Raw genomic sequence first — 16,876 nt, 5'->3', positions numbered from 1 at the left:
GTGGGGCCCATTTCCTAACTTAGATTCAGAAAACCTCCTTGCTTCCTTGCTTCTCTCTTTCTTTTTTTTCTTTCTTTTACTCTTACTGACTGTCAAAAGGTTACCATATGCTTTTTAAATAAAAACAGGAGAACTTACTTCATAAATTGTGTCTCGCTCACCTTTCTAAAATCCTCACTTTTTCTTTTTTAAGACTTTATTTATTTGACAGAGAGAGACACCACAAGAGAGGGAACACAAGCAGGGGGAGTGGGAGAGGGAGAAGCAGGCTTCCCACGGAGCAGGGAGCCCGATGCGGGGCTCAATCCCAGGACCCTGGGATTATGACCTGAGCCGAAGGCAGACGCTTAATGACTGAGCCACCCAGGCGCCCCTAATCCCCACTTTCTGGGTTCACATGGAAAAGTGAATTTGTTCAGCTTTAATTATAGGAATAACTTTCATTGTTCTGCAAATAAAAGATGCTGCCACTTTATGCTGTAACATGGAGCCTCAGTTTAAAAACCGAACCATTATGAGAATAATTTAGTTGTAATGCATATAACTTTTAAAACCCAGGGCAATTTTTATTCATTTCATAAACACTTATACCGCAATAGATAGAAATGTGCTACCAAGAAAGCCTTAACACCTTGTTACTAACCACAGTTGAACACACGTAGAAATCCCTCATACCGACTAACGGGTGCTGTCCTTCTGCTCTTAGTGCGCTCAGCACGCACCGCTCCCCTCAGGAGGGTTTGTCTCATCATCAGGGTGGTCGGTCACGTAGAAGCCACGCTCTTCTATCACCCGGTACAGTGTGATGTACTTGGAGGCCTTCCTCGTCCTTGGAACCACATACTTCTCAATGAACTCGTCTTTGCCCAGTTGCTCCTTGCCTTCTGTGGTCAGAATGCAGTTAATGAATGTGAGGGTGTAACTGTAGCAGTTGTGACGGTCTTCTTCATACCTTAGGAAACAAGCACGGGGAGAAGGGGAGGCTGAGGTTTCAAAGCGGCTCAGGCACAGGCCGTGAAGCCGCTGAGGGACTTGCAGGGTTGAGGTTGGGCTCCCCGCGCACTGGATCTAATGGCCCCCTGGACGACTGAGCTCCCAGAGTGCAGTTCTGAGGGACACTTGGCAGTTCGGGCTATTTCTGCTCGAAACTTAAGATAGGAGTGGACGCGCCTAGAGGTTCCGAGTGCTGACTTAAGTTGTACAGAAACTGCCAATGTGGGGAACTGACATTTTAGAAAGGGAGTTCCATTTCTAAGTTTTAGGGTATCCCAGTGTCTATACTTATTTTAAGGGAAGCCTCAAAACAATTAGGTCCACAGGTATGCTATATATCTAAAGTGTTGAGGGAGCAAGAAATTGAGAAATAAATTTCAAAATTGCTAAATCATAAAAAGGAGTGTTAGGTATTTTTTACATTTTAAACATTTTTTTAAAATTTTAAGGGACTGTAATATGGCTTTTGCTGTACGTATTAAATGTTAAATATGTAAAAATGTCTAATCAAATAACTGGAGTACTAGGTTGTAGTCCTTTTGGTTCTTAAGATACGGTGACTCTGTTGTGTAAATGTACACTGGCTCACCTCTGCAGAAAACCCAAAATCATTCAACCCCTGCTTACACTTTGTTACAGGCACTACCATCTCAGTACAGGCTCAACACAAAGTAGACAGAGCTTAAGAGTCCTGTGAGCTGGGGTCACACCTGCGTGGGGAACGAGGGCCAGGGAGCTGGTGGTCCCTGCTGGCCTGTACCTCTGGGGCAGCCAGGCCCCCGTGGTGGAGAAGTCTTCCAGGTACTTGTCCCACTGATCCATCAGTCCAAACATGCCAGGCTGCAGTAACGGGATGCTTACACTCTGCTCCCACCCTGCTTCATCTCGCTGGACGCCGTGCATGGTGTAATTATACACAACTCCTGCAAGCGAAACTGGAGTCACGCGGAGGGGAGGCTTAAGGGAAGATGCATCTCTGTGAGAAGAGGTTGTCAGGAAACGGCAGCCACCACCACGGTCACTTTACATGAAGTTAGCCAGATCGTACTTTCCGATGACTGTCAGAGAGCAGGAGACCAGGAGAGGCCCTAGGATCCCCTCCAGGTTCAGGCTGGAGAGGGAGCCACCCACCTAGAGTCAGAGAGGATCGAGGGTGTTGGAGCCCCTGCCTCTCCTGCCCTCTGCACATCATTTCTTTCAGGAAAACCCAGGTCTTGCTCCACCTGCTCTTCAACTCCGAGAAGTTGCCCCCAGCAGATGGAGACAATAATAGAGCCAGGATAATCCTCTCCAAATGTTCCTGTTGAAGTTTTCTATGTACAAGGGGGTCTATCTGGTTTCCTTAAATCAGCACTAAATTTCCACTGAGACAGTGGGTCATACATTTGACGGCTCATGTGGGTAAATCTGAGTCCAAAAACCCAGTCCTGGGTTTCTGTTCACAGATCAGTTTCTGCTGCCTCGAGCAGTGCACTCACCATTTGTATTGGTTATTCCGACATGAAGATCGGACCTTCCGTCGTACTCCCTGAAAGAAACATGAAGAGTCGGTATTTAAAGTGGGAGCGTGATCTTGGCTGGTGCCAGAACTTGCCATCAGTGACCAGGCAAGTGGAAGCACTGTTTCAAAACTGGTTGAGCCAAGAGTACATTTGAGGTAGAAAATACTCCCCTGACCCCCCACCTGGCTTTTCTAGCCCTCCCCCCATTACTATTACTAAAGCCCCCACACACAGACGCACTAAAGTGTGCTGGAAGGCCAGCCCTGCTGGAGCATAAAATCAGCTTAACTCCTGGCTCCCCAGCAGAGGGGTGCACCTGGAGGTCAGTTGTTGAATCCTTCCTCCTTGTAGGTGAGGTTACAGCCTGTTCATCAGGCTGACCGGGGAAAGGATCCTGAGTGCATCTCAGCGGACCTCTACCATCAAAACTGAAATAGTGTCTTTTGGTCTTTGTAGCCCATGGCCCACTTTTCCTGGACAGCCCTTGCTTCCTGAAATTACTCTTTACCTGAGACTATTCATTAAATCTCTGACTCCATATGATTAACCTTCGTGTACAATCCCAAGCCATCACTTACTAGCCCTGGGACATCAGCAAGTCACTTTCTCTGATCTCAGTTTCCTCATCTATAAAATGGGAATATCATAAACCTCCAGCAAGCTGGTTGTAAGAATAAAATGCCTGTCAAGTACCTGCCACATACAGGTGTCGAATAAATCAGAGGTAATTGTTAGATGATAAAGCTCCTTCATGAGACTGCAGGTTCCTCATGAAAGCAAGCAATCCCAGGCTTCAAGATGTCCAAGAAGACAAACAGCTGCCCCACCTTCAGAGTGATCCTGCAGGTCATCTTGTTGCAGCCACTCTGAGTGTTTTGAGACCCCGTGGGTTCAGAGGCTGAGAATGAAGCTGGGCAAAATAGTACCAGTCTGACTAGAGTGCTGCACTTACGGTGTGATCTACCTTGAGATCACTGCCCCAGTGTGTCACTGCACTTTGTCTCCTGCCTAAATCTCAGCTGTTCCTTCCCTCCCCGCGTCCTTCGATGGTTTCTCAGTCCTGCACAGGTGTTTACAGTGGGAACTGTGGGCCTGTCATTTGAAGTAAAGGGCCAGTGGCACCACAGGAAATAAGACTGACGAGGTCTCTGCCCTCTTGGAGTTTGCTCGCTTCCAGAGAAGACTTCCAGTTTAACAAGCTTTTAATAGTTGACTGCTCTTAAGGGGGAAAAAATATAGAATGTTACAAAAGCATGTCATAGTGGCAGGGCCATTCCTCTCCCATACCACACCTTTGTATAAATTAAGAAAAGGTTCCCCTTCCTCCCGCAGATACAGCTCTGCCCAGAGTGTTTGGCTTGGCAAGTGTGGTGCAGACTGAGTTTCAGGACCCAAAACCACCTTGGCAAGGCAGCTTTGTGCAGTCCACAATCTGCACAACCATATGTGGCAGACCTGAGAGTTTGATGAGAACCTCGGTGAATCCTTTGGGTTATTGCGGGTTTTCTTTTACAAAGTAGGTGAAACTGTCTCAAGGTGAGTTGTGGGAATCAGTCCTGAGGTTTTGGAAATTAGATGAGAGGGAAAGGAATAGTTTGGAAATTGTCCTTAGAAGGTCTGGTGGGCAAGGGACTACTTTGGTTTCTGCAGATCCTGGTCTGTGGGGATGGGAGGATGCCAAAGCATATAACCTGTTTCAACATCACCACCTCCCTTCTGCTGATGCCAAGCAAGGCTAGGCTCATCAGTATTGCTACCACATCATAGAATAAATAAATGCTTATGAGGGGCCCACCTGAAAGCCTATCATGTTCTAGAAAGCAGGGCTGTGGCTCCTTCACTGTGACATCCCTAGCGTTTCTCACACACAGCTGCTCAGTAAGGATTTGTTGAATGAACCAATGTTACAGCAAATAAATTCTGAATTTTAATCACTTTATTCAAAAGCTTTTGGGATCCAGCCAGTTAATACTCCAAGTTAGCATGAATGAGGGGATCTTATAAAACATTTTGGGCTTCATGATTCAGATAAGGGAAATGCAGGTTCTGCCAGTTATATTCAGAACTGAGTATAAGAATAGGATGGAAAGGGGCGCCTGGGTGGCTCAGTCGGTTGGGCGGCTGCCTTCGGCTCAGGTCATGATCCTGGAGTCCCGGGATCGAGGCCTGCATCGGGCTCCCTGCTCCGCAGGGAGTCTGCTTCTCCCTCTGACTCTCTCATGCTCTCTCTCTCAAATGAATAAATAAAATCTTAAAAAAAAACAAAAGAATAGGATGGAAAAGGAGTATGTTGGCTCAACATCGTGACTGGTGCCTGGGCCAGGTTTATCTGCCTTATCGCTGAACCTCACCACCTCGCAAGGTCAGCAGGACCCTCAATTTGCAGATGAGGAACAGAGACTGGAGGGTCTGGAGCTGGTCTGAACAGGGATAGGAATTGGGGGCTTTGTGGCAGCACAGGCTGCGCTGTTCTCTCTGCACCCTGTGGCCTCCAGGAGGGGCAGGGGTACAGCATTCTGCACACTTTTGTTCATTTCATCCACATAAAGGCAGGAAGGAAATCAATTAAGGAAGTTAGTAAGCAGGGAAGTGAATACACCACCCCAACTGTCTTATCCCAAACCAGAGCTCTTGAGGGCACATGGGAGTTGGGAGGGTAGATTTCAAAGAGGCCAGGAGGTCTCAGCATTGGGTCACAGTGATGTTCGTGACCATGCTCATTCTGTAGTGTCCATGGTCTCACACCTGGCTCATGCTGGGCAGCTTCTAATTCCATTTGTAAACTCCACAGGGACACTAAGGAGGCACAGCCCTTTCTTTTGATTTCTGCAATCTTTCTTAAAGTCAGGTGGTATCCACAATTGAGATAGACCACCTCTGGTCTTCAATTTAATTCATCTCTATTGCAGAAGAGTCTGGATGTGTGGCCTTTCTTCAGGCTTTGTACATTGTTCCTGTTTGTCACAGATATTACAGACTAATTCACAGTAAAGAAATTATTTTGATTAGAGTAGCTGCTGGGTCATTTTCCCAGTTAGCCTCTGAGCACAAAATCTATGAGTAAAAAAAAGCTCCAAGCTATCAGTTTTCCTCTCTTAAGATTGTATAAGCAGGTTTGACCTTCCCTTATTCTTCATATAGTCTTTCACTAATCACTCTAGAAAAATACATACACCATCTATCTTTATGAAATGAATAGAACTACATTTTAGGATTTGATGCCAAAACACTGGCAAGATTATCCCCTAAACCTCACATTGTATAGTACATGTTAGAAAGTTTTCAGGGTGCCTGGGTAGCTCGATTGGTTAACTGTCCAACTCTTGGTTTCAGCTCAGGTCATGATCTCAGGCTCATGGGATCTGGTTGGGCTGCGTCTGTCCCCGAAACCAAACCTGGCTTTACGCTCAGGCGGGGAGTCTGCTGGAAATTCTCTCTTCCTTTTCTTCTCCCTCTGCCCTTCCACCCCCCCGCCCCCTCCCCCCCACGCACTCTCTTTCTCTAAAATAAATCTTTATAGAAAAAGTTTTAGTGATTACAACACAGAAGGAAAAGTTTACAGAATCACTTAATATAACACTCAAAAAACACTGTACCTAAGGAACGTCCCTTGAGTTGGTCTGAGGAGGAATGAACATTTTTCTTGATGCCCGTTGGTAAATGGATTGGAGATGCTAACAGGTGCTTCCTCCAGCTTCCTTGAGCCCATGACTTGCTGGCAGAGGGGGCAGCTTTGGGGCACACTGAAGCTGTAGATGTATTTCTTACAGTGGCTGAATTTAATTAAAGGCTTTCCAGCCTCTGTACACTGCATGGCTTTCCTGTCCTGGGCAACCAGTGGCAGTTTCCCAAGACTTCCTTTTCCTCATTACCTGGCTAGCAAATGTACGCCTCCTGAGTAACCCGAACAACAGTGATGTCATTCTGATTGACGGCTTCAGAAGCCAAACCAAGTAGGATTAACCAGTAACCAGACCTCCCCATAAACTGGTGTCTTAAAGAGCTAGTTTTCATCTGTGCTCACTTACAAAGTTTCTTTCCAGCCTTGGACGTTTTGCAATGGTCAACACAAAGCTCCTACTCATCTTTTAAAGCCCTACTTTTCTGTGAAACCTTCCTTCGCTTCCTTGAGCATTCCCTTGCACTGGCAGAAGTGGATTCATATTTCTACTAGGGTTCTGATATTTATTAGCCGTTAGTCTGTGAGCTTCTTGCAGTTAGGGACCCCCATTTATTTCTGTGTTTCTAGAATAGGTGATGTTGTTTTGTTGTTGGTTAAATATGTGAAATCCTTGGAAGCTATTTTCTTTTGATGTTTTATATCGTAGAAGTAATCTTGCTCATAAAAAATTAACAGCAGTTAGAAATAAGGACAGTGGTTGCCCTAGGTGGGGACGGGAGGGGTACTGAGTAGGAGAGGGCAGGAGGGAGTTTCTGTGGCCTGGGGCTTCTCTGCTTCATTATCAAGGGGTTGGTTGTATTAAGTATTCAGTTTGTGAAAATTCATCAAGCTGGACATTTTACTACATGCACTGTATGATTCTTCAAGTTTAAAATAAGTTTGAGAAACCGCAAAAAAAGGTAATGTCCCCTGTTCGTCCATAACATTTTTCCACTCACCAAATCCTGTTCCCTGAGAAAACTAATAGTAAGGTAAATGAGTATTCCCCCACAATTTTTTTTAAATCCCAGTGTTGTGATAACAGTATGCTGTTTGGAAATGTGTGTATTTCTCTCATCTCAGAAATTTAGCTACAGTCTGAGGACTATAGGTCCAGCTCATCCTATGCACAGGAATCCATAGTTTGATTGTACCACATTTTTTTTTAAGTAATCTCTACACCCAACATGGAGCTTGAACTCACAACCCCGAGATCAAGAGTTACATGTGCTTCTGACTGAGCCAGCCAGGCTCCCCTGCACCATACTTCATTTAACCAATCCCCTATCGATGCCTATAGTTCCAGAGAAAAGCAATGGTAAAGGGAAGACCTGTGGGTATCATGGCGGGTATAGTCGCTTCAGAAAAGTGTTTCACAGCATGCCTTTAAATAAATTACACTATGCTGAGATGCAGAAAAATGCATATTAAGTATTAATAATAGCAAAATGATCATCAGACTCACAGAACTAGAGAAAACCCTTAGAAATCCTCTCAAGCATCTTCTCTTCTTACAGTGAAGGCAGACAGGCTGTAGCTAGATGCCCAGCTCAGGTGACCAAGGTTTGAGGTTGAGATTGCTCATTATTAATATAAACCATGCAGCTATTGTTTGATTATTTGAGTGACCCAAGTTATTTTTTTTTAATTTTTTAGAATTTTTTAAAAGATTTTATTTATTCTTCTGAGAGAGAGAGACCATGAGAGAGAGCACGAGTGGGGAGGAGAGGGAGAAGCAGGCTCCCAGCTGAGCAGGACCCTGGACTCATGACCTGAGCCAAAGGCATCATATACTCATCTTCATGACACCAGTACCAAGAGGAATTTTTAATCTTACGAAAAGGAACTGAGGCATCATGCCTTGATAAACGTTTTTAATACACTAGCATTCTCCTTTTCAAAAACACAGGCATCAAAAACTAGGGACACCTGGCTGGCTCAGTCGGTAGAGCACGAGACCCTTGATCTCGGGGTTGTGAGTTTGAGCCCCACACTGGGTGTACAGATTACTTAAAAATAAATTTAAAAACTCTTAAAAACACAGGCATCTTAAATACTTTTTTACCTTATTTTGTTTCTAAAAACCTTCTTATGGTAAAGATAAAACAGATACAGATGATAACACAAAACAAATGTATAGTTTAATGAATTATTTTACTGGGAACCCCTTGTAACTATCACTCAAGTCCAGAACTAGAACTTTTCCAGCCATCTCAGAGGCCCCTGTCGTTCCATCCCCACCCCCGGCTTCTTCCAAAAGTGACCCCCACCCCCACTTTTATAGTAATCACTCCTTGTGCTTCATTTTGGATTCATCATCCAAGTGTGCATCCATAGATACTATGGTTGAGTCTTATCCATTTAAACATTTTTGTTCTGTATTTTAAGTTTTGGTTCCTTTTCCTTCTTCTGATTTTTCTTATCATGTATCTGTGAAGCATCCAAATCATTGGACCTGTAGCGTCTCCCACAGTCTGTTGCCGACTGCTTACTCAAGGTTCAGTTCAACACACTGCTGGGCCCTCTGTACAGCCTTCAAAGTTCCAGCTGGTTCCAGAGACTGGATCAGACTTAGGTCCTATGCTCTTGGCAAGACCATGGGTGTTCTCTCATCAGAAGCACATCTAGTCTGGTCTTCACTCTTTTTTTATGTTAGTCCCCATTATTCTCAGTGCTTAGAGATCCACTCATTCACTGGCAGTGGTACAGTGATGATAATCTAAGTCCATCATGTTGTTTTCATACATTGGTTGGAATAATAGTAGGAGGAGGAGGAGTAGGAGGAGGAGGAGACACTTCCCCTGAGCTATTACTTACACAGTGGTGCAGGCATACTGGAAGGATTGGATATATGCCTGATTCTTTATGCACATTTCAAGATAATGAGGACATCTCTGACATACTCAGAAAGTACCCAGTTGGTTTCATATCTGTTTTACTCTAATGTCACTTAATGAACTCCTAGATGTGAACATATTAGCTGGATTTCAACCCAGTGTGGTTTTTATCTTGTCAAAGCTCATATTGTCCCATTTTGGCTTCTTCAGTTGGCTCCTGAGTCCTTTTCACATGAACCTACTAGTCACTGTTGATTTCCTTATTATCTAGTCTGTCAAGATGTTCCAGGTTCATCTGAGACCTTTCCCAAACCCAGACCTGGAATCAGCCATTTCCCCAAGAAGCCCTGATTTCCTTTTTTCAGTGGGAAATGGTATTTCAAGAGTACAGTCTGCCCACTAAGGATGTTTATTGGTTATTTCTCCACCTTTTCCGTAAGCAGAGCAGGGTAAAAAAAAAAGTGCACACTTCATGCCCACACATGAAGATAAAATACTTCATGAGTTCATATGGCTATTTCTAATTCAAATTCAGGACTACAGGGTTTTTATGTGTGGTCTTCTACATTACATTTGCATCTCTTTTCTTCCACACTGAAAATTTTCGTTCTCAAGGATACAGGGGATTATGGAATTAGAATGTTCCATAATTAGTCATTTGCTTAATCCTACTTTACACATGCAATAGTCTCAGGGTAAGAATAGTAATACCCTGCCTCCAATTATGATTACTAAATAGAGTTAAACATTGTTTTTGCATGTACTCTCCTCACCTTCTTTATTTAAAGGGTTGTTCTATATCTTCATTGGCAGAGCATCTACCATTGTAAATAATAACCCCTTCAATCCTCACTGAGGCTTAGCTTTACACACAAACTTATATTTAATGGTCACTACTTGTCTTTCCCTCACTCTCTAGTAATTATGGTTGTCTGAAGTTCATCCTCTAGAAAATTCCTTAGGGCTTATAGGAAGAATATTCCCTGAGTTGTTGCATGTTGATAACAAATTCTCTCCGTTCTTTATACTTGGAAGGTCAGTTTTGCTGGATGTAAAATCCTTGGCTGCCGTTTTCTTTAATGTGTCATTCCATTTTCTTCTGGCATAAAGAATTGCTGTCCAGAAGCCTGATGACAAACTAATATTCTTTCTCTCATAAGTCATGTATTCTTTTTTTTTTTAAGATTTTATTTATTTACTTGAGAGAGAGAGAGAGATGGAGGGAGAGCGCACAAGTAGGGGGGAGGGCAGAAAGAGGGAGAAGCAGCAGGGAGCCTGATGCGGGGCTGGATCCCAGGACCCCAGGACGATGAACTGAACCAAAAGCAGACACCCAACTGACTGAGCCACCCAAGCGCCCCCCATGTGTTCTTTTTTGCCAATATGGCCAGATGATTTGTTTCTTCTTTTTTAAGATTCTATTTATTTGAGAGAGTGAGAGAGAAAGAGAGTACAAATGGGGGGAGGGGCAGAGGGAGAGGCAGAAGCAGACTCTCCGCTGAACAGGGAGCCTGATGTGGGGCTCGATCCCAGGACCCTGAGATCATGACCTGAGCCAAAGCCAGAGACACTTAACCTACTGAGCCACCCAGGTGCCCCAATTTTTTCTTTCTTTGTAAGATCAATACTTTTATTACAGTATGTCTTGATGTTGGTTATTTGACATTGATTTACTCAGGTTTGTGATGTGTGCTTTGAATATGTAGTTTCACAACATTTTTATTTCAGGAAATTTTTCATAAATTGTAATTTTGAGTATTTTTTCTATTTTCTTTGTTCTGGCTTTCTTCAAGAAATTCTATTATCTATGTGTTGGATCCTTTGCCTAGCTTTGGTATTTCTCACTTCTTCTAAAAATGGAAATAAAATATACACATCATAAAACACCTATTTAAAGTGTACAGTTCAGTGATTTGCATCTAATCTAAGTTTAGAACGTTTGCATCACCCCCCAAAATAAAGCTCCTACCTATTTGCAGTCATTCTCTATCCCTCACTCCCCACAGCTCCTGGCAATCATTAGTCTGCTTTCTGTCTATGGATCTGTCTATCTGGACATTGCATATAAATGGAATCGTACAATATGTGGTCTTTTGTATCTGACTTCTTTTACTTAGCATCAAATTTTCAAAGTTCATCCGTGTTGTAGCATATATCAGTTTTTTATAATAGTACATTGTACTTGTAGACTACATTTTTTAAAGGATTTTATTTATTTTTAGAGAGAGTGGAAGAGAGCGTGAGTGGGGTGTGGGGCAGAGGGAGAGGAGAGAATCCTAAGCAGACTCCCGACTGAGTGCAGAGCCCAAGGTGGGGCTCAATCCCACAATCCTGAGATCATGACCTGAGCTGAAATCAAAAGTCAGACTCTCAACTAACTGAGCCACCCAGGGGCCCCTGTGTAGACCACATTTTATATATCCATTCATCCGTTGTTGGGTTGTTTGGGTTGTTTCTACTTTTTGGCTATTATGAATAATGCTGCTATAAACAAATTTCATATTCATGTACAAGTTTTTATGTGGATATATGTTTTTAGTTACCTTGATTATATACCTAGGAGGGATTTCTGGTTCACATAGTAATTCTTTGTTTAACATTTTGAGAAACTACCAAGCTTTTTTTCAAAGTGGCTGCATCATTTTGCATTCCCACCAGCAATTTATGAGGGTCCCAATTTCTCCACATCACCAACACTTGTTATTGTCTGTATTTCTTATTTTCATCATCTTAGTGTTTTTCAAGTGGTACCTTTTCAGCTAATGACTAATGATGACTAATGATGTTGAACATCATTTCACGTGCCTGTTGGCCATTTGTAGGTCTTTAGAGTAAGGTTTATGCAAATCCTGTGCCCATTTTTTAAATTGCATTTTTGTCTTTTTATTTTTGAGTTGTAAGAGTTCTTTATATATCCTGGATATACATCCTACATATTTTAAATACTGTCTTTTGGGGGCACCTGGGTGGCTCTCTCTATATAATAAACAAATAAAATCTTTAAAAAAAATAAAAGAGTAAAATACTGTCTTTTCATTTTCCTGATGGTGTTACTTGAAAAAAAATTTTTGTTGTTAAAGTAGAATTTATCTGTTTTTCTTCTTTTTTTGCTTATGCCTTTGGTGTCCCATCTAAAATTTCACTGCCTAATCCAAGGTCATGAAGATTTATGCCTTTGTTTTCTTTTAAGTTTTATAGTGTTAGCTCTTACATTTAGGTCCCTGGTGATCCTTTTTGAGTTAATTTTTGTTTATTTGAGAGAGAGAGAGAGAGGGAGAGCATGAGTGGGGGGAGGGGCAGAGGGAGAAGCAGACTCCCCACTGAGCAGGAAGCCTGATGCAGGGCTCAGTCCCAGGACCCTGAGATCATGACCTGAGCTGAAGACAGACACCCAACCAACTGAGCCACCCCAGTGCCCCAAATTTGAATTAATTTTTATATATGGTCTAACTTATTCTCTTGCATATGGATATCCAGTTGTTCCTGCACTATTTGGTGAAAATAATATTCTTTCACTGTTGAACTGATTTGGCACCCTTTCCAAAAATTAATTGAAAAGCAACATGCAGAATGTGAGAAAGTATTTGCAAATCATATATCTATAACAGGTTAATATCCAGAGTATATAAAGAACTCCTACAACTCAATAGTAAACAAAAACAAACAAAAAAACCCACCAAACAATCCAATTTAAAAACAGGCAGAACTGAATAGATATTTTTCCAAAGAAGACATGCCAACAGGTACATGATAAGGTGCTTAACATCACTAATCATCAGGGAAATGCAAATCAAAACCACAATGAGATATCACTTCACACCTGTTAGAATGGCTGTCATCAAAAAGACAAGAGATGATTGTTGACAAAGATGTAGAGAAAAGAGAATCCTTGTGTAAGTTGATGCAGCCACTATGAAAAACAGTATGGAGGTTCCTCCAAAAATTAAAAATACAACTACCATATGATCAAGGAGTCCCACTTTCTGGGTCTATAGCTAAAGGAAATGAAAACAGGATATCAAAGTATTATTTTCTGCCTGGGTGACTCATTCGGTTAAGCATCTGCCTTCGGCTCAGGTCATGATCCCAGGGTCCTGGGATCGAGCCCTACATCAGGCTCCCTGCAGGGAGCCTGCTTCTCCCTCTCCCTCTGTCCTCCTCCCCCCGACACCCCGCTGGTGTGTTCTCTCTCTCACACGCTCTGCTTTCTCTCAAATAAATAAAATCTTAAAAAAAAAAAAAAGTATTGGTCACCTAGGTGGCTCAGTCGGTTAAGCATCTGCCTTTGGCTCAGGTCATGATCCCAGGGTCCTGGGATCAAGCCCCACGTCGGGCTCCCTGCTCAGTGGGGAGTCTGCTTCTCCTTCTCACTCTCCCTCTGTACTCTCTCTCTCTCTCAAATAAATAAAATCTTTTTTAAAAAATTAAAAAATAAATAAAAAAAGTGTTACCTTCACTGCCATGTTAATTGCAGCATTATTTACTATAGCCAAGTTATAGAAACATCTTAAGTGTTAATCAACAGATAAATGGATATAGAAAATGTGGTATATAGATATACAATGGAATATTATTCAGCCCTGAGAAAGAGAAAGAAGGACATCTTGCCATTTGTAACAACATGGATGGAGCTTGAAGGCATTATGCTAAGTGAAATAAACCAGACAGAAAAAGACAAATACTGCATGTTATCACTTATATGTGAAATCTAAAAAAAAAGGTCAAACTCATAGAAACAAAGAGTAGAGAAAATAGTTGTGGTTGCAGTGAGGAGGATGGATGGGGGAGATAGGGAGAGGTTGGTAAAAGGATACAAACTTTCAGCTATAAGATGAACAAGGTCTGAGGATGTAATGTAAAACATGGTGATTATACATTGTTATCAACAATGTATGATATACCTGATATTTCCTAACAGAATAGAACTAAAATGTTCTCACACACAGACACAAAAGGTAAAAATGTGTGGTGAGGTGACAGATGTGTTAAATAGAGGATAGAAACCCTTTCACAATGTATACATATATCAAATTACCATGATGTACACTTTAAATACCTTACACTTTTGTCAATCATACATCAATAAAGCAGGGGGGAAAAAACACAAAAATTAACTGACCACAATGTGAGGGTTTATTTCTGGACTCTCAAATCTATTTCATTAATCTCTGTGTCTATCTGTATGCCAGTACCACAGTCTTTAATAATGTAGCTTTCTAGTAAGTTTTTAAAATTGGGATGTGAATCCTCCAAATTTATTTTTCTTTTTCAAGAGCTTGTTTGGGTCCCTTGCATTTCCATATAAATGTTATGGTCAACTTCTCAATTCATGCAAAGAAGCTAGTGGGAAATTTGATGGGATTGCATTGAATTTGTACCATCAACTGGGGAGTACTACAGGCTTAACAAGTGTAGATCTTCCAATTAGTTTATTTATTCAGGTCTTCTTTAATTTCTTTTGATGATTTTTTTTTCCTTTTCAGTGTCCAAATGTCACACTCCTTCGTTAAGTTTTTTCCTATTATTTTATTCCTATTTTTCCTATTATCCATTATTTTCAATGTTACTATAAATTGGAACTATTTTCTTAATTTCTTTTTCAGGTTATTCATTGCTAGTGTACAGAAATACAATTGATTTTTGTGTATTTATCTTGTTTCCTGCAACCTTGCTGAACTAATTTCTTAAATGTTTTTTGTGGATTCCTTAAGATTTCCTATATACAAGATCGTATCATCTGCAAATAAGTATACAAGATCATCTCATCTTCCTTTCCAATGAAAAACTTTTATTTCTTTTTCTTGCCTACTTGCTGTAGCTGGAAACTCTAGTACAGTGTTGAATAGAAGTGACAAGAGTGGCTCTCTCCTCTCCCCGTGATGGCGTGTGCTCGTCCATTGATATCTGTGTACTCCGAAAAGGGGGAATCATCTGGCAAAAATGTTACTTTGCCTGCTGTGTTCAAGGCTCCCATTCGACCTGATATCGTGAACTTTGTTCACACCAACTTGTGCAAAACAACAGACAGCCGTATGCTGTCAGTGAATTGGCAAGTCATCAAACCCATGCTGAGTCTTGGGGTACTGGCAGAGCTGTGGCTCGAATTCCCAGAGTTCGAGGCGGAGGGACTCACCATTCTGGCCAGGGTGCTTTTGGAAATATGTGTCGTGGGGGCCGCATGTTTGCACCAACCAAAACCTGGCGCCATTGGCATCGCAGAATGAACACAAACACAGAAGCGATATGCCATCTGTTCTGCCCTAGCTGCCTCAGCCTTACCAGCACTGGTCATGTCTAAAGATCATCGTATTGAGGAAGTTCCTGAACTTCCTTTGGTGGTTGAAGATAAAGTTGAAGGCTACAAGAAGACCAAGGAGGCTGTTTTGCTTCTTAAGAAACTTAAAGCCTGGAATGATATCAAAAAGGTCTATGCCTCCCAGCAAATGAAAGCTGGCAAGGGCAAAATGAGAAACCATCATCCTATCCAGTGCAGGGGACCCTGCATCATCTACAGTGAAGACAACGGTATCATCAAGGCCTTCAGAAACATCCCTGGAATTACTTTACTTAATGTAAGCAAACTGAACATTTTGCAACTTGCTCCTGGTGGGCATGTGGGACATTTCTGCATTTGGACTGAAAGTGCTTTCCGCAAGTTAGACGATCTGTACGGCACTTGGCGTAAGGCTGCCTCCCTCAAGAGTAACTACAACCTTCCCATGCATAAGATGCTTAATACAGACCTTAGCAGAATCTTGAAAAGTCCAGAGATCCAAAGAGCCCCTGAGCACCACGCAAGAAGATTCATCGCAGAGTCCTAAAGAAGAATTCACTGAAGAACCTGAGAATCACGTTGAAGCTAAACCCATATGCAAAGACCATGCGTCGGAATACCATTCTTCGCCAGGCCGAGAATCACAAACTCCAAATGGATAAGGCAGGAGCAGGCTTAGAAGCCAAATCAGATGAGAAGGGGGTTCCAGGCAAGAAGCCTGTGGTAGGGAAGAAAGGAAAGAAGGCTGTTGGTGTAAAGAAGCAGAAGAAACCTGTGGTGGGAAAAAAGGCTGCATCTACCAAGAAACCAGCAGCTGACAAGAAGCCTGAGGAAAAGAAACCCACTGCAGAGAAGCCTACTGCCTAAAAACTTAGGTTAATTCTATAAAAGTCAAATCATTTTGGACAGCTAATTTTGAATAAAGATCTGATCAAAGCCAGTGAGAAAAAAAAAGTGACAAGAGTGAACATCCTTACCCTGTTCCTGATCTTAGAAGGAAAACTTCCAGTCTTTAACCACTAAGTCCAATATTAACTGTGCGTTTCTGGTAGATGATCTTACCATGTTGAGGAATTTCCCTTCTTTTCCTAGTTTTTTGAGTGTTTTTGTCATAGAAAGGTATTGGATTTTTTTCAAATGCTCTTCCCACATCTATTGAAATGACCATATGATTTTTTCTTACTCTATTTACCTGATGAATTACATCGATATATTTATTTTTTTAAGATTTTATTTATTTGACAGAGCACAAGCAGGGGGAGTGGCAAGCAGAGGGAGAGGGAGAAGCAGGCTCCCTGTGGAGCAGGCAGCCCAACACAGGGCTTGATCCCAGGACCCTGGGATTATGACCTGGGCCGAAGGCAGACACTTAACCTACTGAGCCACCCAGGCGCCCCTACACTGATAGATTTTTGTATGTTGAACCAATCTTGCATTCCTGGGATAAGTCCCACATAGTCATGGTGTATAATCCTTTTTATATGCTGCTGGATTTGGTTTGCTAGTATTTTGCTGAGGATTTTTATGTTTTCATTATTAAAGTATATTGATCTATAGTTTTCTTTGGTTTGGTACCAAGGTAGTACTGGCCTCAAAGAATGAGTTGGGA

At 42.1% G+C, this 16,876-nt stretch overlaps 1 protein-coding gene and 1 pseudogene across 1 annotated transcript; one reads left to right on the top strand and one right to left on the bottom strand.

Annotated features, from left to right (window-relative positions):
- Positions 1-711: 711 nt before the first annotated feature.
- On the bottom strand, positions 712-6,309 carry MKRN2OS (MKRN2 opposite strand). Its single transcript, XM_028101551.1, has 4 exons — positions 6,092-6,309; positions 2,472-2,521; positions 1,754-1,916; positions 712-952 (listed from the first exon to the last, which is right to left on the bottom strand). Exons 1-4 carry the CDS (start codon positions 6,307-6,309, stop codon positions 712-714), a joined length of 672 nt encoding a protein of 223 aa, XP_027957352.1.
- An 8,555-nt stretch (positions 6,310-14,864) lies between these two features.
- LOC114207726 (large ribosomal subunit protein uL4 pseudogene) lies at positions 14,865-16,187 on the top strand (annotated as a pseudogene).
- Positions 16,188-16,876: the final 689 nt, after the last annotated feature.

This window comes from Eumetopias jubatus, unplaced genomic scaffold (genome assembly GCF_037043125.1).
Source record: "Eumetopias jubatus isolate StellerSeaLion01/CBP00866 unplaced genomic scaffold, mEumJub1_p1.0 scaffold_1, whole genome shotgun sequence".
NCBI classification, from domain to species: Eukaryota; Metazoa; Chordata; class Mammalia; order Carnivora; family Otariidae; genus Eumetopias; species Eumetopias jubatus.
This window is presented reverse-complemented; position numbering and strand designations above follow the sequence as displayed.